The 27,232-nt window shown below is 36.4% G+C and overlaps 1 protein-coding gene and 1 long non-coding RNA gene across 3 annotated transcripts; one reads left to right on the forward strand and one right to left on the reverse strand.

Moving 5' to 3' along the window:
• On the reverse strand, window positions 1-26,467 carry LOC131167126 (uncharacterized). 2 transcript variants are annotated; one of them, XR_009139993.1, is made up of 2 exons: window positions 25,806-26,466; window positions 1-218 (listed from the first exon to the last, which is right to left on the reverse strand). It is a non-coding gene; the product is annotated as an uncharacterized LOC131167126 (long non-coding RNA). The 2 variants fall into 2 exon arrangements; XR_009139994.1 differs by lacking the exon at window positions 1-218 and adding an exon at window positions 24,386-24,981 and having other exon boundaries at window positions 25,806-26,467.
• On the forward strand, window positions 26,175-27,232 carry LOC131167125 (uncharacterized). The gene is made up of 2 exons (XM_058125951.1): window positions 26,175-26,500; window positions 26,931-27,232. The coding sequence occupies exons 1-2, from the start codon at window positions 26,175-26,177 to the stop codon at window positions 26,959-26,961; spliced, it is 357 nt and encodes a 118-aa protein (XP_057981934.1). The 3' UTR covers window positions 26,962-27,232.

The raw sequence follows: 27,232 nt of genomic DNA on the forward strand, positions 1-27,232 counted from the left end.
TACAATCATATCCATCTCATTATATTATACACCACAATATACCAGAGTTACTACAATCACTGTATACATATATATACACAACACTCAACCCAAAAAAATATGTCTTATGGCCATTTCCACAAAATACATCCGACCCTATCAAAATACTTACCCTTCTGGAAGGGCAAATCTACCGTACTAGACCAGGGGGGCTTTACCCGCTCTCCTATCAGGGGCTCCTGAAAAGTTTATAAAATTTTGGGGTGAGATACCTCTCAGTAAGGAAAATAAACTAATACCAATGTGTGGTAACATGAGTATTTTGTGTTATACATATACCATACAAAACATATTCAGTAACTGTTTTGTCAAATTTGGAAAAACATATATATATCATCAAAACATGGCAGAATATACTGCATTTTTATAAACATATCTCATCTCATATAATAATAATACAAAAATATTTTTGAAAAGTTAGCTGACTGTTGTCATGTATTACCCTCACATGACTGGGTTGTGGCTCGAAAGCGGGACCTGAAAATGATTGGTCGACCACTGCCAAGTCAAAAGTACAGTCTGTAAGTCTAATGGGTCTGCCTAACCTAATCCGTACACCAGGGGTGATCACACACTTCTTAAAAACATCGACCATCCAATCTTACACCACTCCGTACAACGGCATTAACACAGATATCATGATCACAAAAACCATGGACACATAGCAACGGTACCGTGCAAGTGCTAGCCTAGACCAAGTCAACCAGGTTCTGATATCATATAACATATATTAAAACTGTTATATATGGATATCTCATATCATTAATTATCAGATTAATAATATCATTTTGCATATATACGTATATCATGAAAATCATCGGCCCGTATGCCGGTATTTCACATTTTATCATAGCTCGATCCATACGCCAGCAAATTATAACACAGCCCATACGCTGACAAATCACATCCATAGCACGGCCCGTACGTCGGCAAAATATATCCATAACTCAGCTCATACGCTGGCAAATCATACACATAGCACGGCCCGTACGCCGACAACCATATATAAAAATCTCGACCCGTACGCCGATTTTTCCATTATAAAATCCGTAACATAATCACATTTCCAGAAAACAGTATTTCAAAACAATTTCTACTTATACCACACTAAACAGGTTTTTCATATATTCAACATTTCATCATTTTCAACAGTATTTTCCCAAATATAAATCATATATATGAACATATTTACTTTCCTGAAATCAAATGTTATATATATACATACATTTCTTAAAAAGAACTAGCTTAGTTTATCCCCTTACCTGATTCCTGAAAAGCCCCTAAGAAAATATGTCCCGCACCCACAGGGTTCCCAACTCAACACCCTGGAAATAACATTCCCCAAAATTAAAGTTCAGTATTTCTACACGTATAACACTTTCTACAACTGTCAAAAATCCAAATATTGAATAAAAAGTCGTACCCTGGATTTGGGATGGTTTCCATTTCAATCCCACCGACGATCCGCTCCAACAGACTAGCAGAAAATTTTCTCAAGAGCGTTGTGGTGGCTTCAGATCGTCGAATCAGCGAAAATCCGGCTCGAAATCAAAGAGAGGAGGAGAAACCGTATGGGGAGAGAGAGAGGGATTCGGCGCAGCAAAATGAACTAAAAATCACGTTTAACCCTATTTATACTGCCAGATTCGTCGACGAGCCACGTCACCTCGTCAACAAGTCCTGTAGAAAATTCGTCGACGAACTATAACCCTCGTCGACGAATTTCAGGCTTCTAAAAAACCTCTGTCGGTATTTTCTCGTCGACGAATCCTGGCCTCGTCGACGAGCTCCATTTCCCTTTCTTTTATTATTTAAATGCCATTATTCTTCGGGTCGTTACAGGAATGGCCTTCGACAGGGTGATCCCATCTCTCCTCTATTATTTGTTCTATGCATGGAGTATCTGTCAAGGCTTCTGAAATCAGTGGAAGGGAAATTTTTCTTTAAATTCCACCCGAGATGTGAAGAACAGGGAATAACACACTTAATATTTGCTGATGCTCTCATGTTATTTTCCAGGGGTGACTTTATGTTTGTAAAATATTTAATGGATTGCTTGGAAAACTTCTCTAGGTGCTCGGGACTTACAGCTTACTCCCTTAAATCAAATTTGTTCCAAGCAGGGATTAAGGATCAGCAACTGGGGAAGATTCTGAATTTAACTGGTATGTGCTTGGGTGAATTCCCAATTCGATACTTGGGTGTCCCTCTGCTTTCTTCCAGGTTGACATATGTGCATTACAGTCCCTTGGTCAATCGTATATTAGACTTGTTGAAGGTATAGCCAAGGAATTCCCTCTCATATGCAGGAAAATTGGAGATTATTAATTCAATCATTCAAGGGGTGGAATGCTTCTGGCTTGCCATCTTCCCCATCCCCTGGAATGTGCTCAATCAGATTGTGAAGCTATGTAGGGCCTTCTTGTGGAATGGAAGAAGGAAACCATTGGTAGCTTGGCAGGATATCTGTCTCACTAAGGATGAAGGAGGACTCGGGGTTGTTGATTTGAAATCTTGAAATATGGCCTTGTTGACTAGAGCCCTTTGGAACATACATGCCAAGAAAGACTCCTTATGGACTAAGTGGATTCACCATAACTATTTAAACAATTGCAGAATATGGGAGGTTACAGCAAAGAAGGAGGACTCTAACCTATTCAAGAAACTGCTGGAGATTCGAGATCAGCTGGTGGAAAAATCTGGAGGTGTGTAAAGAGCTTCTCTGCTACTGGAAGAGTGGAATGTAACTCCCACAAATGCTATGATTTTGGGAGAGAGAAAACATATAATTCCCTGGGTTAGGGAAGTATGGTTCAATGGAACCCAGCCAAAACAAGCTTTCTATCTCTGGCTAGCAGTGAAGGAAAGACTCCCTACATGTGATAAGCTGGTGGGGGTCAATATTGATATTGAGTGTACCTTCTGTAAAGGTGAAATTGAAACTATGGATCATCTCTTTTTCAAATGCAACTTTTCAAATGAGGTTTGGAAGATCATTAAAGAAATGGTTGGGCTTAAAGAGGGGTATGACAACCATAAAGGCTGCTGCGAAATGGATGCATAAGGAGGCTAAAGGAAACAACATTATATCTGTAGGGAAGAAAATTGGCTTGGTTGTAACCGTGTATTTTATATGGCATTTTAGAAATAAATTCAGATTTGAGGGGCAAGCTATCTCTCCCCTTGAGCTTGTTAAAGTCATTCAAAGACACACTTACATGGTCGTATTTAACAAATTTGATATATATGTGGTTAGCTAGTTCCAAGTATATCACCCAAAGCTAGTTATGTATGAAATGGTCTGAATGACCCCTAGGGATGCCTAGGCTTTGATGTAATTTTGATATAACTCATGTATGGCTAATGATGTATCCTGGGTATGCCCGGGTCTCCTGATGTAATTTTAGTATGATTGGAACCTTTGTTCCTTGGAAGTTAATGTATCTTTTTGTATGTTTGGAACCTTTGGTTCCTTGGTATTGCCTAGGGATGCCCAGAGTAGTTGTACATACTTTGATCAATATACATTTACCATTTGATCAAAAAAAACAAAAGATTGATTTTTTATTTTTAGGATATCAATATGGAAAACAGGTAGCCGCTAGCCATGGTCGTGCTGCCTCCAATAGCTGTTACCGAAAGGTTAAGGGGAGGTGCGGATGGTGGGTGGGTTGCAGGGAGTGGTTCGGGGGATGATATGGTCGGAAAGGGGGAAGTTTTCACTGGTGGAAAATCGTTTGCGGAAGCATTGAAGAGGCCAAATCCATCTTCGAAATTCAAAATCCCTTTAAGGGACTCCTTACGACTTCAGTTCCTTAATACTACGTCTTCGTCGCAAGTGCTCTTGGCCGTCGGAATGCTGGTTACCTTTCGTCATCGCAGCTACGTCGTCGCCATCGCAAGTGCTCTCATCTGTCGGAATGCTGGTACCTTTCTCCGTCACAGCTACATCATCGTCGTCGTCGTTTGTGTGTGTGTCTATATATATATATATTTTTATATGAGTTTGCTTACAATGTTTGGTTCTAATTCTTGCATGTCTGTGACTGTTCTCGAAGTCGCGAAAAAAAAAAAAATCAAGCATTAATTCTGATTTTTATCTTTAAGATCTAAATCAACACCAAAATTTTTGGAATATTTGAATCGTCAAAAGTTTGGCTAGATCCAGAATTCAAGCCTTTCTTCTTATCAATCCTATGGTTGCTCTTTTCACATTGATAAAAGTCCAAGTGGTTACTAGTTAGCAACAAAAATTCACCAACCTCATATTTGGAAAGTCAAAATTTGAATGATAAATTTGAATTTAGGTGAATTTAGATCAAATAAAACTAAATTTCATCCAAATCAAGACCAATTCAAATTCTACACCAAAAATTGATACGATCCTAGCCTAAGTGTTTCTCCATTAAAAGAGGGATTGACACCACAAAGGTTAACCCCCTAAATATATTGACATAATCAGCAATAGCGTACATTATATATAAGGATTAAGGAACTTCCCTAAATGGTCCTTCGTTGTCAGTCCACAAGATAGTGCAATCCTCACAATCCTCTGCCTCTAAACATGTTGGTACAATTTAGTGTTTTAAAAGGCGAAGGCATAAGGCGAGGCGTTTTACTCTTCACGAGGCAATGCGTAAGCATTTTGGGACTGTATTTTCTAAAAAAATTAAAAAATTAAAAAATTTATATATAGTATAAAAATGAGAAAAATGTTAGAGCAAAAAGATAAAAACATAATTCTTAAGTATCATATAGGCCAATTTGCCAATGTTAGAATCAGCTTCAGACATGTTTCAGCAGGTGCGACAAGATTTAAGCAATTAAAATCTGAAGCAAAAACCTCAGAGACGAGACGAGAACCTCAGACCCGTTGAATAGAGACGAGAAGCTTAAAGTAATCATTGGAGATGGACGAGAAGCTTGGACGAATCATTAGAGGCTATCGTCGGAGAGGAAGAAGAAGCTTCGCCTAGAAAGGAAGAGTTGAGAGAGTAGAAGCTTCGTCGAGGCTTTGAAGAGAAAGTAGAGGCTTCGTCGAGGCTTTGAAAAGAAAGCAGAGGCTTCGTCGAGGCTTCGAAGAGAAAGCAGAGGCTTTGTCAGGCTTCGTCGAGAGAGCAGGGGAGAAGAAGCTTCGTGGGAGAGAGAAAGAGTGAGGATAGGGTTTCAGTGCGTTCTGGGTTCTGGCCTTTTAAAAATGTGTTTTAAACCAGGAATACCAAAAGGTGTACGACTTGAATCTGAGGTGTAAAAAGGCAAGTTTTTTTGCCTGATGCGTACGCCTTCTCACCTAAGGCGTACGCTTTTATGGACTCAACACTTTTTCACTTACGCCATGGTACATTTTAGGCCAAAAATGCCTCAAGGCGCGCCATAATTACGCCTTTCAAATCATTGGTACAATTAGTAATTTCTTTTCCAGGATAGTATACAGTATTAGGGTTTTGAAAGCAAAGTTCAATCCTTGAATTTTGATTTGTATGGATTTGGATACAATCAAGTATAAAATAATATTGAATTTTTTTTAACTCTACATAAATCCAAATCCAAGTCTGAAATCTATACTTCTAAATGCTACCTAACGATCCTTTGTTGACAGCTCACAACATGGCAATTTACTGCCCAAAACAAGTTTAATATTTGGAAGAATTATCAAGAACTAAATGGCTTTATTGAAGTACCCTGTTTATGATCCAAGCTTTTAGAATTTTGATACCAAACAGCCAACCTAACAGAGTTTTGACCATCAACTGTGAATACACAACAAAAGTTAGCTCTAAGCATCTCCCAAGGAGTAGCACAAATAATGTTCACCAAGTCATACCTGAAAATTTGATGCAGATGAAATATTTGGAAGCAAGAGTTGCATTTGAAGGAATTTTTTTCAGAATCGAGATCATGTGCATTTTATTCCGTCATTTCTAGAAAATTGATTAATGGTTTCTAATTGTTCCAATGTAAAATCCCAAGCCACTACAGCAATTTCCCACAATCCATCCTAAGCCCTAACCAAAACTTCTATCGAGCTCAAGTTCCCTTATGAGTAATGGAATCTTTAACCTTACCATAAACTGATACATATCTAAACGATTCTGCTATTTATGTGTGTGTGTGTGTGTGTGTGTGTGTGTGTGTGTACACTGTTAACCTTGCATAAGAGAAGATGAACAAAAAAAAAGAATTACATCGAAACAACTCTTCAATCATGTAGCAAGTCATTCAAGAAAATAAAAGCAAAAAAACTAAAAGAAAAAACCCACGAGGCAAAGGACACTACTTTTGTCACACCCCAAACCCATAAATGGGCCCCAGAGTGTGATTTAATAACCTAACCTATCCCTATACCATACAACCTTCTATGATACTACACAGTATAAGGGTCCGACCCCGTAGGGTTCACATATACCCTAACCATAATCACATACACAATATACGCAGCGGAATAATTCAACCTATTACATCATAATAACATACCATCATACCATACCAGAGTCTATACAAACCATAGTCTAATTCCCAAAATACATAACATACTCCGAGTGGCTATATAACCAAAAATGACAACCCGGCCAAAGATCAGTACTTACACAAGTACTTCTACAAAACTAACCAACAACCACGCTCCTAAAATGTTAAGACGCTAGTGTCGGCTACTCGAAGGACCTGAAAAACATTTGTATGACAGGGGTGAGACACCTCTCAATAAGGGAGAAACAGGTTATATCAGTGTGTGGATACATGAGTGTTATTTCAACAATAAAACACAAACATTTCACAATTTCAGTATTTTCACAATACAGTTCTAATATACATCTCACCAAAACACCTCGGTCTAGTGTCGTCACACTCTTCGACCTAAGTCGACCGCACAACACGACACCCTCAATAGCCTGGCATAGAATAAGCCCCCAGCATTCAACCGGTGCAAACATGGCGCAAACTTACACCCTTTGATGACCAACCGGAATCATAGGTGGTATTTCACACCCTCAACCTCAAGCCAGATATCTGAGCCAACAGTAGTTAACCGACTCGGCCGCCTATGGTATTATTCTAGCACGCCTCATATCTCAACTTTCGGTAGTTAACCAGCATGCTTCGATTGTCCTATGCCTTCGGTTTTATTCCAACTCAGCATTTTCACAAAACCTGAAACAATTTGGAACTTCTATTCTTATATCTTATTTCAACAACTCACAGCCTATGGTAGTTAACCGGCACACTCTTCACAAAACACATCATTCAATATATCAACTCATCCACACTTATTTGGGTATACAAATAATCTTATAACAGATAATTCGAAAATACAGTTTAACATAATCAAAGATACGATCATCTCTACATTACCATTTAACCAAATATACGATTTTACAACGGAAACGGAGACAATGCCTGAAACCGCCAATTTTTCTAAAAACTATAACCCAAAAATCCCGTAATTTCACACAATAGATTTTCCCAAATAAGTAGCTAAAGCGTTTGTATAATCGTAAAGCACAATTTTATCGATTCAGATTACAAAAATAACTGATATAAATAAAAACCCCTTACCTTATCCCGAAAACCGAAACACGAATTTAATCGGTCCAAAACAACGACACGGGATCCCCGAAACCTAAAAACCGAAGAACAATACTTCAATATAATCCCAACCACTACAAATCTATCGAATCGAAAATGAAATCGGACTCTTATCTCGATTTTGAAACAAAACCCGAAAATCCTCGAAACAAAGATCTGAACCGCTATAAAGGTAGAGATTCTCCTCCTGATCCACGTGATAACGTCGAATCATTGATTCAGGTAACAGACAGCCCGAAACCTTAGAGAGAGAGAGAGAGCCTCCTTCGAATTCTAGAGAGAAAAAGAGAGAATCTTTGATTTCTTAGCAGCTAAGCAATGAATAGGATATTTATAACTTAATTGACCCAGCCAACCTAGTCAACGAGCAGAAGAAAGGTGTTTGTCGACGACGGAGTTGCCTCGTCGACGAGCCTGAGATTTGAGAATTTCCCAAAATCCCTCGATATCTCTTCATCGACGAGCTCTGAATTTTGTCACCGATCCACTGAAGAGACTTCATCAACAAGAGAATGAGTCTCGTCAACGAGCCCTGCTGATTTTCTCTTTTTAGTTTTCTTCTCCTTTTTTATTTATTTAATCCATATTTCTCGGGACGGGTTCTTACAACTTTATCCCTAACCATCATTTTCAAAACAAGAGAGATAGAAACCAACAAAAACTAATACTCCAATACATAATGCTAACCATGCCTCACCACTTTTAAATTCCTTGCCCCACACACCAAAGAGAAGCCAAAGAATGTTCTTGTCCCAAACCAGCAAAAGAGACTTCTTCTCTAGAAAAATGCGTGCATTACGCTCCATTCACAGCCCCCAAAACAATGCAAGAAAAAGCACATTTCCAAGTGCTGCCCTTTCCTTTTTTCCTGCCAAACCAGCAAAGCTGCAAAAGGCACTGCCAAAAAGTCGTCCACTGTCACAGAATTCACCCAACATTCACCTAAAATACCAAATAACTTATTCCAAACCCTCCATGCCCTATTTTATGAAAACCCTATGCCATGGAGAATTAAGTTCCAAAGGTAATCTACAAAACCATTCACCTACTAGGAACATATTTTTGGATACCAAATTATCAAGATCCTCACAAACAAACCATAAGCGAACAAAACGGTCTCTTTTGCTATCCACAATGCACAATCATAAAGCCCATATAATGCAGTTCTTTCCACCACAACGAGGAGAATCCTAAATAAGGCGATAAATTGGAAGGAGCATTAGAGAGGAAGATTTAAGAGTCCATTCATCTGGAGAGAAGTGGAGAGAAGAAAAAGAAAACTTTCAGGAGAGCAGAGAGATGAGAATAGAAAAAGAAACTAATTTCACTCCTCCTTGTTTGATTGACACGAGAGAGAGAGAGAGAGAGAGAGAGAGAGAGAGAGAGAAAGAGAGAGAGTGGAAGAAATATGGGGAAAGAAGACAAAGTCAATGGCCATTCACAAGAATGTCTCCACATGGCGCCTTTTCAGGTTGCCTAAGGGCATCTCTGCATTTTTTATAGTTTCTCTCTATTTCTTTCGGATTTGGGGGCGAAACAAATTGGCTCCTTTTTCACCTTGTTCTTGTCCCACTCTACTTTTTCTCTCCCCTACGCCTTGTGTCAACCAAACAAGAGAAGTGGAGAGACACTCATTTTCCTCATCTCTCCACTTCTATCCAACCAAACAAATTTTATGTGTAACATACACTCCTGAAGAAATATTACCTCTGTTCTAACCCTCAAGATGCTTAATATTCAGACACCAAAAACACCTAACTCAAAAATATTTTCAGCTCTTTAATAACTGAAGGAAAGAGAATAATAGCTGCAGATCAGTATATTTGAATATGCATTAACACTGATTTAATAAGCTGAAGTCTACCAGCATAAGAAAGTAACTTTGAATTCCATTTATTTATTCTTCCATAAATTCTGCCTAAAATATCTTCAAAATCCCTCTCGCTTATTCGTTTGGATACCAAAGGCAACCCCAAGTACTTAGCTGGAAGCTTACCCAGTGAAAAGCCAAGAAAAAGGTCCATTTCCTGAGCTTCAAATTCATTTAAACCCGAATAGACTTCAAAGGATTACACCTCAAACCAGTAATTCTGTAAAAAATTTGAAGAACATGAATACTCTCTGCAGGCTTCCTATCACCATTTGCTAACATTAGCACATCATCAGCAAAACAAAGATTACTGAGAGTAAGCTTACTGCATTTCATATGAAAAGATAACTGACCATTCTTTGCAGAAAATTTCAACAATCTAGTTAAGATTTCCAACATCATGTGACAAAAAGATAAGGGGAGATAGGATCCCCCTGTCTAATCCCCTTCTGTGCTTTGAAATAACCTTGAGGCTGGCTATTAATAATAACAGAAAAACTAGGGGTAGTTATGCATTTCTTTACCCATAGAATGAATCGGCTTGGAGTTTTAATACAATGAAGAAGTTGAATAATTGCTTCCCAGCTAACAGAATCAAAGGCCTTCACCACATCAATCTTCATAGCAATTCTTGCAGGCTTTCTATTTAGAAGATAAGCCAATAAATAGCTGTCATGAAGAGATCACCCTTTATAAAATGCAATCATGAATAGATCTCCCCTTTATAAATGCAACTTGGTTTAAGTCCACAAACTCCCCAATACAGTCCTGCAATCTATTTGCCATAATTTTTGTAATACTCTTATAAATCAAGTGGCAGCAGGCAATAGGCCTAAAATCCTTAGCAAGAATGAGATTTTTTATTTTTGGAGCCTAAGTAATGAAAGTAGATTTAACTTGCTTTAGCATTTTACAGTCCACAAAGAATGATGAAACTGCTGCAATAACATCTTTGCTTATAATAGGCCAACAAGCTTTGAAGAATTTACCGTTGAACCCATCTGGACCAGGACAGGAGACTTGTCAACAGGAAAGGAGAAAAAAAAACATCCCTAATGATCTCTTAAGGTATCTCCAGTTACAATGATAAACATTTTCATCAGACTTCCCTATAGATTGGAATAGAAATTAAGATTTTCAGAAACAATACCTTTATCAGAATCAAGTTTCTTACCATCTGAGTTTCCAAGAATCTGATTTATGCCTTAGATCACTTATCTTTCACCACTGCAGAGAAGAATTTATTGTTTCTGTCCCCAAGCTTTACCCAACTTTATCTAGTTTTTTGCTTTCAATATTTCCTCATCAGAATTTAGAATAGCCAAATAATCTTTCCAACATATATTTGCTGCTTCAAGAAAAATGGACCCAGAAAGTAAGCCATTTTGAGCTATCAGCACTCAGCCTACACTTGATCTTTACTAAAATATGTCTTAATTCTCTTCGATTCCTTTTTCAGAAGCTTAAGTTTCTGAATGAGAGAACATTCTAGAACCATTGACTATAACATCCCATGATCATGCTACAACTTCCATGAATTTTTCGTGCTTTATCCAACAATTTAGAAATATGCCAGGAGATAAAAAATCTCCAGTCCTCAATCTTCTTCCAAATCTTCTCAATAACAGCTTTAACATAAGTTTAAGGTGGAGGTTTGCCCAAAGACTTACCTGATCTCTTCCATCTCTCTGCTCCCATTTCGAACAATTTAGGAGGAGGATCAACCAAGATTTTTCCATCAACTATCATAGGACTGAAATATTCCAGTTCTGGCTTACAAAGATCACCGTTCTTGAATAAATCACTCCAACAACCAGGATTTGGAATTGGATTTGCAGAAATATTCTCCTTGTTCTTCAACAGATCAGGATCAAGATTCAATACCAGTAAACTCCTTTATTCTAACCGAACTTGAAATCATATTATTAGATTCCAGTGAAACTGCTCTCGGAAATAAATTTGTTTTAACCATAGAAAAGGTTTTAAAAAATCAAAAACAAATATCAAAAAATAATTTTATGGAAGAAAATTAGCAGAATCAAGAAAACGGCACAATTTAGTTCATCGCTGCTAACTTGCACTGAGAGCTTTAACAAACTTTCCTGCTCTGTCCCAATCCTCACGGTGTAGTAATACTGAATTCTAAAAAACAAACTCAATATTAAGAGAGAAAAAATTGATAAATTTGCCTTACTAAAAACCTTTCTACCTGCCATAGAAAATAAATTAGTCTTAGATTATCACAAATATCATCAAAAAAGTTATTTTCAACTCTAGATGTAATAAGAACAATGGAAAGAATATTAAAAAGATCACCAACTCTTTCCTTGTATGAATATCCACATTGGGGGAAATATTGAAGCTCATATCTGAAAATTTACATGCTTATGTAAAGCATTAGCACAACTTAGAAATGTATTATTTATGACCCTTACCATTGGTTGATTAGCTTCATGAAAAGTGAAACAACCATCAGCAAAGTTAAGATGGAAATTACTAGAAGCATTTCTAAGTTTCAACACCTACATGGGCTTTCCTTGTATAACTTTCAATTGTCATGTCCTGATAAACTTCCAACGCAACGAGTAAATATGTAAAGCAATACCTTGCCTTGCCTAGCCTAATGCACCAAATAGGCTTTCTATTTCCTCTACATCTACTATACCGATTTATGAGAGAAGCTTAAGAAATTGAAGAAATATATTCAATTATCCAATTAACTAAGGTTCAACAAAAAAAAATTGAATTTTTTCCCCAAGAATTACAGCACAGTGAGGTTTTCCAATAGTCAATTTTAAGGTTGTCTTCTCGAATTTTCCTTTTTAATATTTGAAATCAATTAATTCATCACTGATGGGTCCCATACTTACCTTTTATCACCTTGTACCATAAGGAATTAACTTTTGAGGAGAGTCTCCACCACCGTTTCCGATTAGATAGATGTTTTTAGGAACACCATTACCAAGTCTGAGAGTCCCTTTCAATTTAGGTCTCCTAACAATCTCCCAACTAACCAAGTGATCTCTTATATTCTCCCCAAAATCAGGAAGTCAAGTATCTATCTCTCAAGAATCCTAGAAATTGTTACTACACGATATTGAATTGGCTTCGTCAGGACACTACAAAATACAACAACAATGACAACAAGCCTTAAGTCCAATTAGGTGGGGTAAGTTACATGAATCCTTTTATGCCAACTCACGGATCAAGGGCATTTTCCTCCTCTAACTTAAGGGCTATTAAGTCCTTCCTTACTATTTCACTCCAAGTTATTTTAGGTCCACACAAACCCCATTTAATACTAGAAATAATAATTAACTCACTCCTCCTCACAGGTGCGCTATTTGATCTATGTTTTAAATGTCCAAACCATCTAAGTCATCCTTCCCTCATCTAGTCTTTGACCGGTGCTATGCCTAGTTTATTGCAAATATGTTCACTCCTTAATTTATCTATTAATGTCATCCCACTCATCCATCTTAACATTCACATTTCAACAATTTTTACTGTTAGTACATGTTTCTTAGTTGCTCAACATCCAATCCATAGAGCATGGCTGGCCTTCTAGCCATCTTAGAGAACTTTCCTTTTAATTGTAAGGGTATTCTACAATCACAAAGCACGCCTAAAACACTCCATTTTACTCAATGTGCTTTAATTATATGCATTACATCCTATTCAATTTCTCCTTCTGCTTGCATAATAGATCCAAGATATTGAAATCTATTAGTGCTATTAGTTTATTGATTATCAAGTTTAATTTTATCTCTAATATTCCTCCTTCCGTTACTAAAATTATATTTCATATATTTTGTTTTATTTATACCTATCCTAAAACCTTACTCTAAAGTAGTCCTCCATAGTTCTAAATTAGATTCAACTCTTACTTTCATCAATCAAGACAATAGTCATCCATAGTTCTAACTTTGATTCCACTCTTACCTTCATCAATCAAGACAATAGTCCTCCATAGTTCTAACTTTAGATTCCACTCTTACTTTCATCAATCAAGACAATATCATCGACAAACAACATCAACCAAGGGATCACATTTTAGATATTCCTAGTGAGATCATCAATCACTAAAACAAAAAAGATAAGGGCTCAAAGTAAAACCTTGATGTACACCTATTTTGACTGGAAATTCTCTTGACTCTCCTCCTACAGTCATAATGCTAATCGTTACTATATCATACATATCCTTAATGACCTTAGTATATCAACTAAATACTTCCTTCTTTTCTAATACCCACCAAACAAACTTCCATAGGTACTCTATCATAGGCTTTCTCTATGTCCATAAAAAACATATGCAAGTATCTCGTCGTTTCCCTAAACTTTTTCATTAATCTTCTTAAAAGATAAATAGCTTCCATTGTCAATCTCCAAGGCATAAAACCAAATTGATTCTCTAAAACCCTTGTTTCTAGTCGTATTCTTTGCTCAATTACCCTATCCCACAGTTTCATCATATGACTTATAATCTTAATTCCGCAATAATTATTACAATTTTGAATATCGTCTTTGTTTTTGTATATAGGTATTAACACACTTTTCCTCCATCCCTCTGACATTTTCTTGGTTTTTGTAAAAATGTTGAATAGATTATTCACTATATACTTCCTTTATTATCTAAACATTTCCAAACTTCAATTGGGATGTTACCAGTTCTATAGATTTCCCACTTTTCATCTTTTTTAAAGTCAAGTTAACTTCAATGGACTCTAATTTTGTGAATAGATCTCCTAGTTTTAGTCTTTTCCTCATTTGTCACTTCAAAGTTAAAACTTTCAATTTGGTTTTCATTAAACAACTTATTAAAGTATCTTTGCCACCTTTTTTCTATATCTTCTTCATTAATCAAGACATTACTATTCTCGTCCTTTATACAATTTACATTGCCTAAATCTTTCGACTTTCTTTCTCTAACTCTAGAAACTTTATATATGTCTCCTTCTCCTTCTTTTGTATCTAGTCTAGGATATAAAGTATCATAAGCTCTATGTTTAACTTCACCACTTGCCTTTTTTGTAGTTTTTATCTTGCCTCTTCATACTTTTCAAGGTTTTCTATATTTCTATAATTTTTCCATCTTTTATACTAGTTTCTTTGTCTTTATGGCTTTCTGAACATCTTGATCCCACCACCAACTTTCTTTATTGCTTGAGTATCTTCCTTTAGGTTCACCTAAAAAATCTCTTTTGTAATCTTTTTGATAGAATTAGTGATGCCACATAGTGCTCGCATCCACCTTATCCCCTATCGTCCAATCACTCTCTTTGATCACTTTATCTGTGAATTTTACTATATTTTCCCCCTTCAAGCTTCACCATCTAGTCCTATTGCGTTGATTTATGTTGTTCATTTTAGTACATATATCTAATACTAGGACTCTATGTTGTGTAGTCAAACTTTCACATGGGATAATTTTACAATGCTTACATGATAGACAATCCCCTTTCCTAGTTAAGATGAAATCTATTTAACTTTTATTTTGCCCACTCTTGAAAGTTATTAAGTGTTATTCTCTTTTTCTAAAGCAGGTATTCACTATAATCAAATCGTAAGACATGGCAAAATCTAAAATTGTAACACTACCATATTTTTTATCTCCATATCCCCAGCTTCCATGTAGCCTCTCATTAACCAAATCGTAAGACATGGAAAAATCTAGAATCACAACATGGTCGCATTTTTCATTTCTATATCCTAGCCTCCATGTATCCTCTCATAACCTATATCGTCCTTTCCGATGTGTCCATTCAAATCAGCTCCATCGAATGTTTTTCTAGACCCCGGTATCCCTTATATAATATTATCCATATATTTCCAAAATTGTCTTTTAAGGTTTTCTGCTAATCCTAGTTAGGGAGCTTATGTACTAATGACATTTATTATCTCCGAACCTAGAGTTATCTTGATTTTTGTGATCTTATCCCCTATTCTTTTAACATCTACTACATTATCTTTGTAGGTCTGTGTCTACTATTATTCTTATCCCATTTTTATGTTTCTCTTTTCCCAATATACCAAAGTTTAAATCCTGAATTTTCAATTTCTCTTTCTCTAGCTTTCTCCCCTACCCATTTAGTCTCTTAAAGGCAAATTCCGTTAATTATCCTTCTAATCATTGTATCCACTATCTCCATACGTTTGCCGATAAGTGTCCTTATATTTTAAGTTGCTAATATGATCCTAGTTTCAAGATACTACATGATATGGACTTAATTTTAGATCCACTACGTGAACTAGCCTTGTCAAGGAACACTTTTAAACTAAGAAGCACCAATCGACACATGACATGGAAACTACACAAAACCGACGCAACAAGTTGGTAAAAACTAGGAGGATACAACACAATGTATTCAGTTTTGGATTTTCCTTTTTAGATGTAAAATATTAGGGTAAATTACATTTACAATGACTTTAGGCATCATTAATGCACATTCTAAAACTGAATTTCATCTAAATTCGATGTATGAATTTGTAATTCATAATTTGATACTACAAATCCATACACGTACAATCAGATTTATAACATTATCATAATAGTATCTCAACAATGAAAACAATTCAATAACAAAAAACCACCAGCTGCCATGTACTTAGCAATAAGGAGCACAAAAAACATTGGTCCAAGAACAATTAATAATCTAAAAACATAAAAGACGAGTTCAGCTATGTTAAGAAGAGTTCAGTGTCGCATTCAAAATGTTTCAAGTTGTGTCAAGAAAAAGCGTCGATCAACACTACACTGAGAAGTGTCGGCTAGGGTTGTGTCAAAAAATAAACTAAATTTAAGGAAAAAAGACACTCACCTCCCCTAAGATTTGACAAAAATACAGAGACCTCCCCTGAGGCTTCAAAAATGACACAAACCAGGTTTCAAAAATGCCACAAATCTCCCTTGAGCTTTGCCTAAAAGATATAGACCTCCTCTAAAAAAACTTGTCTTTTTACAAAATTCAAGGGGAGGTTTATGTCTTTTCCACAAACCTCAGGGGAGGTATTTAAGGACAAAAGACATTCACCTCCCCTCAGGCTTGACAAAAAGACAAACACCTCCCTTGAGGTTTCAAAAATGACACAAACCTCTCCTAAGGATTCAAAAATGCCACAAACCTCCCTTGAGGTTTGCCTAAAAGATACACACCTCCCCTCAAAAAACTTGTCTTTTTACAAAATTCAAGTGGAGGTTTGTGTCTTTTTCACAAACCTTAAGGGAGGTCCTTGGGATTTTTGAAACCTCAGGAGAGGTTAGTGTCTTTTGCTCTAAATTTAATTTCCTACACATGTTAGATGCATGTCATGTCGATATCCAAGACATGTCGAATGCTAACAATCAAAGGTTCCTAGAGTATTAGCGCTTTCTAGCTTTTGAATTACCACTCAAAAGGGTATTACTTCGATCAAACTATACTTTCTAGCTTCACATAACTCACTGCTCTCATCTAATACCTTCCCATAAACACCCCCTTCTCCTTTCTTTATTTTTCCCTCTCTCAAATCATGTACCTCATCCCTTTAACACCACTAGTTTCAAATTGAAATACTTTGTCCTCTCTTGCCTACCTAGTTTGATACTCCCTCACAATCTCATCCTCTTGTCACGGTCCTTCTTCCTCCAGTTTCCAGCAAAGTCATATCTGTCTATGTCCTCCTCTACACCAATCATTGCTCTCCCTTTGTGCATAAACTAGTAGGAGCACAAATCAAATCACAACAAGATGACTATGGGATGATTATGGAGAATGGAAGCAAACACTAGTGAATCAAGCATAAATATAATGACTTTGGTGATTTGCAAATTGTTCTTGTTTTAAAAAATTTAGAGACAACCAAAGAGGCAATTCGGGGATGATTATGGTCATGCTTAAATAATGTTTGCTCTTCTTTCCATTCCTTTCTCTCATAAATGCAACAGATCAATGATGATGTTATGGAATGCCTGTATATATAGTATATGTACATGCACACACATGATGATCTTGAACAGTAATATGTGATTTTTTATATGGTGACTGGCCATGATTTTTTATAGGGTAGACTAGTTTTTCTGTGATGGTATTTTCTGGTTCTATAATGTTGCGCAAGGTTGGAACCTTGAATTGCGAGGACTGGAGAAGAACAAAATAATAGGATAAATGGGGAAAATGCATGTATTCAAACACTAGAGTGAATAATTATCAATCCAATAAAAAATTTACAGATTCAAAATATAAATTGATTCAGTAGTTCAGAACTTGAAGCAGTTTTTAGAACTTAATACCAACCACACTTGAAGGAAAGAACTTGGATTTATGTCTGTTAAAAAGTCAGGGCAGTTTTTCTTTTGTCCTAGTTTTTAGGATGTTCGGTTTTTTTTCTTTTTACACGTTGAGTAGTGCTCCATAGGAGCTAGTTTACATGTTTAGTAGTGCTTGTGTTTAGTGCCTATTTTTATGCTTTTAACTGTTGTGTATTAGCCTATGTAAAGGCTGTTTGTGTGATGAATGATATATGGGGAGTACCTTCTATTAAGTAAAGCTCTTCTCTCCTGTTTTTCTATCAGTGGTATCAGAGCCACAGGAGTTCCTGAGGTAAGAGTGAGATACAGCAGTAGCTCCATTTTCTTTTGCAGCAGCAAAACTATGGCAACCAGAAATTTTGTCCAACCAGCCATTCCCCGCTTTGATGGTCACTATGATCATTGGAGCATGCTAATGGAGAATTTCATGCCCTCTAAAGAGTATTGGCAGGTGATTGTTTCTGGGGTAACAGAACCAGCAGCCGATACAATGTTAACGGATGCGCAGAGAACAGAGTTAGAAGCATTGAAGCTGAAAGATTTGAAGGCAAAAAACTACCTTTTCCAAGCTATTGATCGCTCAATCTTGGAAACCATTCTTTGCAAGGACACCACCAAGCATATTTGGGATTCCATGAAGAAGAAGTGCCAAGGTACAGCAAGGGCTAAGAGGCAGCAGCTTCAAGCACTTCGTTCAGAGTTCGAAATGCTTCGAATGAAATCAGGAGAGTCAGTTGCAGACTATTTTTCAAGAACGATGGCAATCGTTAACAAGACGCAGATCCATGGCAACAAGACAGAGGATGTTACCATTGTTGAGAAGATTCTTCGATCCTTGACACCAAAATTTAATTTTATTGTCTGTTCTATAGAAGAAGCTAATGATGTTAATGAACTTTCAATTGATGAATTACAAAGTTCTTTGCTGGTTCATGAGCAGAAAATTAACCAGTAGGAGAAAAAAGAACAAGCATTGAAGGCCTTATCAAAAAATAACTCTAAACCCAGTGGAGCTGATAGAGGACAAGGTAGAGGCAGAGGTCGAGGTAGAGGAGGCAGATTCAACAATGATTGTGGGAGCCAACAACAAAATCATCTACATCAAGAGAGGCAATTTCAAGGACGAGGCAGAGGATGTGGCAGCCACCACTCAACAACTTATAGACCAAAGTCAGCAGACAAGTCCAATGTTGAATGTTACAGATGTCATAGGCATTGCCATTATAAGTCAGAATGTCAAACTAATTTGAATAGACAAAGTGGAGAAAAAACTAACTTTGCAGAAAAAGAAGAAGATGTGTCTCTTTTTATGGTGTGTCACGTGAAAGAAGAAACTCAACAAAACATGTGGTATTTAGACACTGGATGCAGCAACCACATTTGTGGAGTTAAGGAGGCATTTTCTGACTTGGATGAATCTTTTCGCAACTCTGTTAAGTTCGGTGACAATTCCATGATTTCTGTTATGGGAAAATGAAAGGTAACAATCCAAACTAAAGGAAATTCCACCCACACAATCACTAATGTTCTTTTTGTACCAAAATTAAAGACCAACTTGCTTAGTGTGGGTCAGTTGCAAGAAAAGGGATACGAGATTTCTATCAAAGATGGAGTATGTCAGATTCAAGATGCAAAGTTGGGTTTAATTGCTCAAGTTAACATGACGGAGAGTCGTATGTTCCCACTTTATCTCCACAACACCACTCATTCATGCTTCTCAGCAAGATTGAAGGATGAGGCATGGCTATGGCACTTCTGATATGGGCATCTGAATTTTGGAGGATTAAAAACACTACAACAGAAGAATATGGTGATGGGTCTTCCTCAAATTACAGCTCCTTCTCAAGTTTGTGAAGAATGTATTGTTAGCAAACAACACCGCAAACAATTCCACGAGGAAAATATTGGAGAGCGAAGAAGGCATTGGAGCTTGTTCATTCCGACATTTGCGGGCCAATAACACCACATTCTAATGGAGGTAAAAGATATATAATTACCTTCATTGATGATTATAGTCAAAAATATGGGTTTATTTTTTGCAAGAAAAATCTGACGCCTTTGTAGTTTTTAAATGCTATAAAGCGCTTGTTGAGAAAGAGGTTGGCAACCCAATAAAAGTTCTTCGCACGGATCATGGTGGAGAATATAACTCACATGAATTTGCAAATTTTTTTGTGAGAACCATGAATATAACTCAAGCTGATCTTTAACATAAAAGATTGATTGGATTGAATTTTTAGATAAAGCCTTGAAAGTTGAAATTGTTGAATGCACAGCTGATATGAATTTTGTGAAATAAATTATTCTATTGAAAAAAAAATTACAAGATACTCAAGATAACTTTCAAATATCAATATTGTCTTTGAAGTATACTGAAAAGAAAATCTGATCTAAATATTCATCTATTGAAATTATGAAAGTTGAATTAGCAATATTTTCTCTTGTTGATAAGATTTGAGTGAAGAGTGTGATTGCTGAATATATATATTTGTTGAATCAAAACTAAAATTGAAGAAGGGTTATACTTAACTAAAAGTTTATAAAGAAAATTTTAAAACCCAATTCACCCCCCCTCTTGGGAGTACACCTTACTTTTCAATTAGTATCAGAGCAGGGTTATAGCAAATCTTAAATTAGAAGCTATATAAAGATTTAAATGGCACACCTAGGTGTATCTCCCTTTGCCGAGGGTCAATCCTCTTATAGACCACCCCTCTTTTGCGGTGTCAACTATACTTTTAGGAAACAACGAATGAGGATATACCTGCAAACCATGGATTGGAAGGCATGGAAAGTTGTCACAAATGGTGACCACATCCCCACTAAATTAGTTGATGGCAAAGAAGCACCCAAAGAGGAAAAAGACATGACCGATAATGATTTTAAGATGCTACAAGTTAATTCAAGTGCCTTGAATGCACTATATTGTGCCTTGGATGTAAATGAGTTTAATAGTGTCATGGCATGTAAGTCAGCCAAAGAAATTTGAGAAAAGTTAGAGGTAACCTATGAAGGAACGGTCGATATTAGAGATAGTAGAATCGGCATGCTCACAAGCGAGTACGAGGCCTTTAGGATGAACCCGGATGAAACTATCACTAGCGTGTATACTAGGTTTACTCACATAATAAACTCATTAAATGCTTTAAGGAAAAATTACTCAACATATGAAATGATTCGAAAAATTCTTAGAGGACTTCCACCGACTTGGGAACCTAAGGCAACTGCAATAACTGAAAGAAGAAATTTGAAAAACATCTCCTTAGATGAATTAATAGGTTCCCTACTCACTTATTAGATGGCAAAAACGAAAGAAGTGGAAAATCTAAAAACAAAGAATCCATTGCATTTAAAGTCTCAAGTGAAAGCTCTAGATGAAGAAGTGATGGATGTAAATGATACAGCCTTCATAACCAAGAAACTTGCAAAAATCCTTAGAAAGAAGAATAAATTTACAAGAAAATTCAAGGACTCCAAATCAAATAAAGAGGAAACAAGTAAAAAGTAAACTAAAAATGAACCCCCTATTTGTTACAATTGTAAGAAAGTTGGGCATATTAAACCGGATTGTCCACAGCTTAAGAGGGATTCTAAGAAGAAAAAGAAAAAGGCAATGAAGGCAACTACATGGAACAATATAAGCACCAGCAGTTCGGAGAGTGAATCAAGCGATCAAGAGATGTCAAATGGTTGTCTTATGGCATGGGATGTTGATGAAGTACAAAGCTCTTCATCCAAATCATTTAATGATTCTTGTGATGATTCATCTGATGAATCCAATGATGAGAGTAGACCATCTTACTAAGAATTACAAAGTGAACAATTCAAGGTTCATAAAATTCTCGTTAAAGTAACTAAACGATACACTTCATTGAAAAATAAGAATGAAGCTGTTATGAAAGAATTAGAATCTAAAAATCTTGCTGAAAGAGAGAAGGATTTAAAAATCAAAAGATTAGAAAGCAAGAATGAAAAAATGATAAAAGAATTGGAAGATCTAAAATCCCAAACTTCCATTGATAATGAGAAAGATCTATATATTTCTGAACTAGAAAACAAAATCAGCAAAATGTCTTAAAATCAAGAAAAGGGTAAAAATACAAAAGACCCAAAAATACGTGATCTTGAAAAGAAAATTGAGGATCAAAATAAAATAATTTACAACTTCACTAGAGGAAAAAAAAATCTTGATAAAATGATTGGCGCACAAAGAATGTCCTTGAATAAAGAAGGCATAGGATTCAATGGAGTTGAGAATACAAGGAAAAAGAACCTCTACATGGGGTACTTTGCAAAAGCCTCCAAAGACTATGTTAGCACCTCCTCAAATTCTTACACACATACCACATGTTTTCTATGTAAGAAGAAAGGACGCATTAAGTTTGAATGTCCATTAAAGAGAAAGGGTGTGAAAACTAGACAAGTTTGGAGAATAAAAGAAACATCACTTGTTAAACCATCCAGACCCAAGAAAGTATGGATACCTAGATAAAAGGCCTAGTTCACAAACTAGTTCACTCCAAAGATATTAGGATAGTCTACAAGATTCAAGATAGTCAAATTTAAATATAAGAAGAAAAATTCTCCTTGTTCAATATATGGAAAGTCACTTAATCCCAATTAATACAAAAATATTGAACTAGTTGAAATGGAAAATCTTAAAGAAGAGTTTATGAGATTATTGACAACTATAATATTAAAACAAATAAATACAAGAATGGCATTTTTGGCCACAAATCAAGAAAGCTTGGATGGTACAAGGCTAAAACTTAGAAAGTATTGAGATTTGGAAAGCCATATGAATTTTGGGTATTCATATGCAAAAAAATTATCTGAAATCAAAAGAAATAAAATCTAAAGCAAATTGAGCTTATTGCATAAGAATTTTGAATAAGAAATAAGGATAAGTGCTTGAAGATAGCAGAAAAGTCAAAAACACTAAACTGAGTTGAAATGTTTGACGCTACTATCTTTTTGCTTAGCTCTTTTATTTGTTTTCTCTTGACCATCTTAGTTCACATGCTGATGTTGGATTATGTTATATATTTTTGGCATGATGAATAATGGATGACCATGTTTTGATTGAAATATATGCTGGCTTATGGACCTTGTTATTGTGATATAAATGCAGAATTTTTTTGGTCCTTAGTACCTTTGCATAATATTTCTCTCAGTTTATTCTTTTGTTGATATAAAAAAATAAAAATAAAAAAGCTGGAGAAAATTTAGCAAAACTAAATATTAGCAAACTAAAAATGAGCATGACATGATAAAATTAAAAACATAGCTTCACATAATATTTACACTCATATTATTTATGGATACATAGTTTGCACTTCAAGAATGAAATTATGAATTTATTGAATATGAAATACATTTCATTCAGAGGGAGTTAGATTTGTTATGTAATGATATCATGACTTATGAAATTATTGAAAATTCTTATATACAATCTTTTGTATTTTCTCATGCTACTTTGAGACTTGTTTTCTATCTTTTTATGCATGATGAATGCAAAGTTTTGTTTTGTGCATTCACTGGATATATACTTTTGCTTATGGTTGCTCATTGCTTTGATATATTTTTTTTTTTTTTTTTGCTTTTTTTGATTGATGTCAAAAAGGAGGAGAAGTTTTGGACAAAAATTGAGCATGACACTAGCATGACTCTGCATACCTAAGCATGTATATTGGCTCAACTATGAAATGAGGTATATGAACATGATAATTAATCTTGATATATGAGCATGATATTGAAATTGATCTTGATATTGCAAATGGTGTTAAGATGATACTTATTGAAAGGGAGAGCCTTTTTAAGGCTTACTCAATTTTTTGTTCCTTATTTGTCATCATCAAAAAGGGGGAAATTGTTGGCCTCACAAGGCTTAGAATCTTATTTTGATGATAACAAACTAAAGGAACTTAACATGTTTTGCTAAGATACGTTTGAAGGCTCAAAAGTTTTCATAAAAAGAAATCAAGCTCAAAAGTGTTTATAAAAAAGCTCGCATGAAGATTATGCTTGGCCCATGATGAAACAAAAGAAAATTGAAGAAGGAAAAGCTTGGATTCAAAGATAGAAAGTATATTGAAACTTGAAGACAAGATAGACTCAAAGAAAGACAAGCATAAAGACTTAAGTGCTTAGAATGTCAAAGTCTTAAGAAGTCTTTATCTAAGTATTTCAAACAATTTCAATATGAATGCATGAAACTCTTAGGTTAATTTCTTGGACCTAAATACCTTTTAAAATACTTAGAAAATATTTTTATAAGGTCAAAAGTTAATTCAAAAAGGTTAAAATTATTTTTGGAATGAAAAGTATCAAAACAGGATTTTCCACATTTTGTTTTTTTTTTTCTATATCTGCATTGATGCGCATTTTTCTCTATCAAACACTCCTTATTTTAAAAAGTGTTCAACATGAAAGTTGTGAGATTTTCTCTTAGTTTTCTGTTGATACCAAGAACGTCTAATTTGGAGTTGTATAGGAAAAGTTATGACCAAAATGCTGAAAGGTGGTCGAAGCTGTCAAGCACCTGAATGTGTTGACCCAGGCGACTGACTCTTCAAACCCAATCAACTGACTCTTCGAAATTCAGATTTTTAAAAGTAACGGAAAGTTTCCAAAATTGAGTTTTTGAATTCTAAACGTTATGAAAACTTGGGAAACACTCCAAGTCACTTGGGGAACACAAAATACACTTTCTAAACTCTATAAATACCCCCCAAGACAAAGGATTAAAGATACCAAGAATTAAAATCAGCAATCAAGCTCTCTTTGCTTACAATCTTCAAAAAGCTCTCTTGCTCACATAAATGCTAAAGTTTCTACTGAGAATTTCTCACCGATCCTTGCGCACAAATTGGCTTCACCATCAATTTTCTTTGGTTCGGTGATATCGCTAGTGGCATATCGCCAAAGCTTTCTGCACTTGAGAAAGCTCGACATAGCCTGAGCCCATACAAAGTAGTTGGGGTCTTCCATAATGATGGCAATGGGGTTTTGAAGCCTCAAAGATGCTCCATAGTGTGCGGAGGCGACGACAATGGCTAGAGGACAACGGTGGCGGCCAGAAACGGGCGACTTCAGTTAGAGGCGGTGATCAAAGACGGGCGGTCGAAGACGGTGACCGGGGACGAGCAGCAACTATCGAAGGCAGTGGCGGCGGCCGGAGGCAGGCAGCAGCTAGAGGCAGCTGGACAGGTATGAAGAGGTTATACAAGAAGTCTTTTTGATGTGAAGGATCAACTAATAATAGTTGCAATCATAGAGCATATTCAACTCTTGATATACCAAGCTACACAAAAAGTATTTCTTATGCAAAAGATCCACTTATAGTGGCAATCACGGAGCATACTCAACTCTTGATAGGCCAAGGACCACTAAACGGAAATAGTGGCTCTAATACCATATTGAGAGAGAGAGAGAGAGAGAGAATACAAGAGAAGAGAATTGTATTGAATGGTGTAATTTGTATACAAGAGGGGTATTCTATATATAGTCTAGTAAGGGCAAGGTTTGTTTACCAAATCGATATGGAACAAGTGTTATATACATTAACAAGTAGAACAACCCATCTCTTGCAAATTCATATACAAGAAGTTCATTAAGTTAGGAAAAACTTGGCCAATGCGGTGCAGTAGGAGTCACCATGGCTGCATCTTTTTCTTTCTAATCTTTCAAATTTCAGTGAATACCCATGAAAGAATGCAGAATATGACAAAAATAAATGTAAATGTAATATCAGTGTTACAAGGCTCCCACGCCATCAGGGGTTTGAGGAGGATAAGATGTACGCCTCCATGCTTGGAGAGTATGGCCTTAACGCATGTTTGGGTGTGGCACCCTTACCGTTGAGAGCCAAAAACTTTAATTGAATCAAACATTGTCTCTCTTACACACACAGATACCCAAAAAAAAAACTCGACAGCATAATGCACAGCAGAACAAAAATCAACATAAGTTTCGTATTCATACAGCCAAAAAAACTAGGGCACACATGAGAGAGAGATTCCATACCTGGTTCGATTGTCCGCTCGATCATTGAGAAGAGAGCGTGAGAGAGGGAGCTTTACATCGACCGGAGACGAGGGAGACCAGGGGAGAGCAGGGAGAGAGACTCGACCGTCGAGAAGAAGCGCCAGAAGGGGAGCCGGCGCCCGTCCCTCCAACGTGGCCCTATGCCGGTCGGCTGGATGCGTGACGCGTGGTTGTGGCTCACGCTGGAAAACGAATCACGTTGATAATGAAAGCCAACGCCGTTAATTATTCTTGTGGCGCGAGCTCAATTTTGAAATATTTCAAATTTTCAACGGCAGGTTCATTTTTTGGGAACAACAACTGCCAATTTCACCGAAAAGTGTTGGTTCTCGACGGCGCGGTCAAAAAATGATGCATAATTCAAAATACCGATGCCGACAACGTGTACAGCAACGGCAACGGAATATTCTTGCGATTTCGAACCTCCACCGCCCAATGCAGGAACACGTCAGCCACTATAACATTCGTCGGCAGCTCTATCTTCGTCATGACGGTCTCGACGAAGCCGGCAATGTCGGCGCCGCAATCCATCTCCGACGGCAGGACATTGGGTATGGAGCAGAACCGCATGTTCGATGGCCGTGGCGGTGGCGGCGGCGGCTCCCTCTCCGGGATGGAGAGGCAGCCGACCCACTGCTACTCCCTCTTCCATGTCTCTATTTCCAAGTTTATGTGTAAGCACAAACATTGAACTCCCCAAATTTATTTTCAAAATTTTTCTTGCGAGTCGGGCAGGGCAAATCGTTTTAAATTTTTTCCCTCACGGTAAGCTTGCTCAGGTCTGTCCTCATCTTTCCCCCTCTACTTTCAATTTTCTTCCCCCATTTTGAATATGAAATCATAAGAAAAAAAGACTATTGAAAGCCTTAATATATATTGTCTACCACCTGTTTGTTAAAATGTTTAGCTCAATATTATGTTGCCTACTACACATTGAAATGTTGAATCAGATGAAAAATTAATTAATAAAAACCTCATTGCAAACGAAGATTGCTTTGTTTATAATCCTTATACCTGTGGGTTGTTTGCCTACTCATAATTTTGCAACATTATTTTATTTTATTTTATTTCACTCTGGAAAGGTTTTCTACTTTTCTTGGTCAGCCATGTGAGTTATGACAACGGCAACCAGTAAGGCTATGTCATTTTAATCTCCAGTGAAGCTGCTTAGAATATGTGAGCATTTTTTTCGCAAAGATTTTTGGTGTGTGGCAGTAAGCAACAGATGCATGGGAGTGAAAAGTAGAAGCCTCGTTGGATATTGAGAGGCTGCAGGGTGGCTCAAAAATTAAATGACATTTTCTCCTTACGACTGAATATTAATGCTGGTTAAATTTTATGTACTAGATGCTTACAACTATAGTCATTTAATATTATATAATTATCTCAAAATTTCTTTATCGCCA

The sequence above is a fragment of the Malania oleifera genome, chromosome 10 (assembly GCF_029873635.1).
Source record: "Malania oleifera isolate guangnan ecotype guangnan chromosome 10, ASM2987363v1, whole genome shotgun sequence".
Classification (NCBI taxonomy): domain Eukaryota; kingdom Viridiplantae; phylum Streptophyta; class Magnoliopsida; order Santalales; family Ximeniaceae; genus Malania; species Malania oleifera.

Excerpts from the sequence above, each read along its gene's own strand:
- LOC131167125 (XM_058125951.1), top strand. The coding sequence starts at position 26,175 with ATGATGCATAATTCAAAATACCGATGCCGACAACGTGTACAGCAACGG. Across the intron at positions 26,501-26,930 it reads CTCTATTTCCAAGTTTATGT|CCATGTGAGTTATGACAACG; the intron begins GTAAGCACAAAC and ends TTTCTTGGTCAG.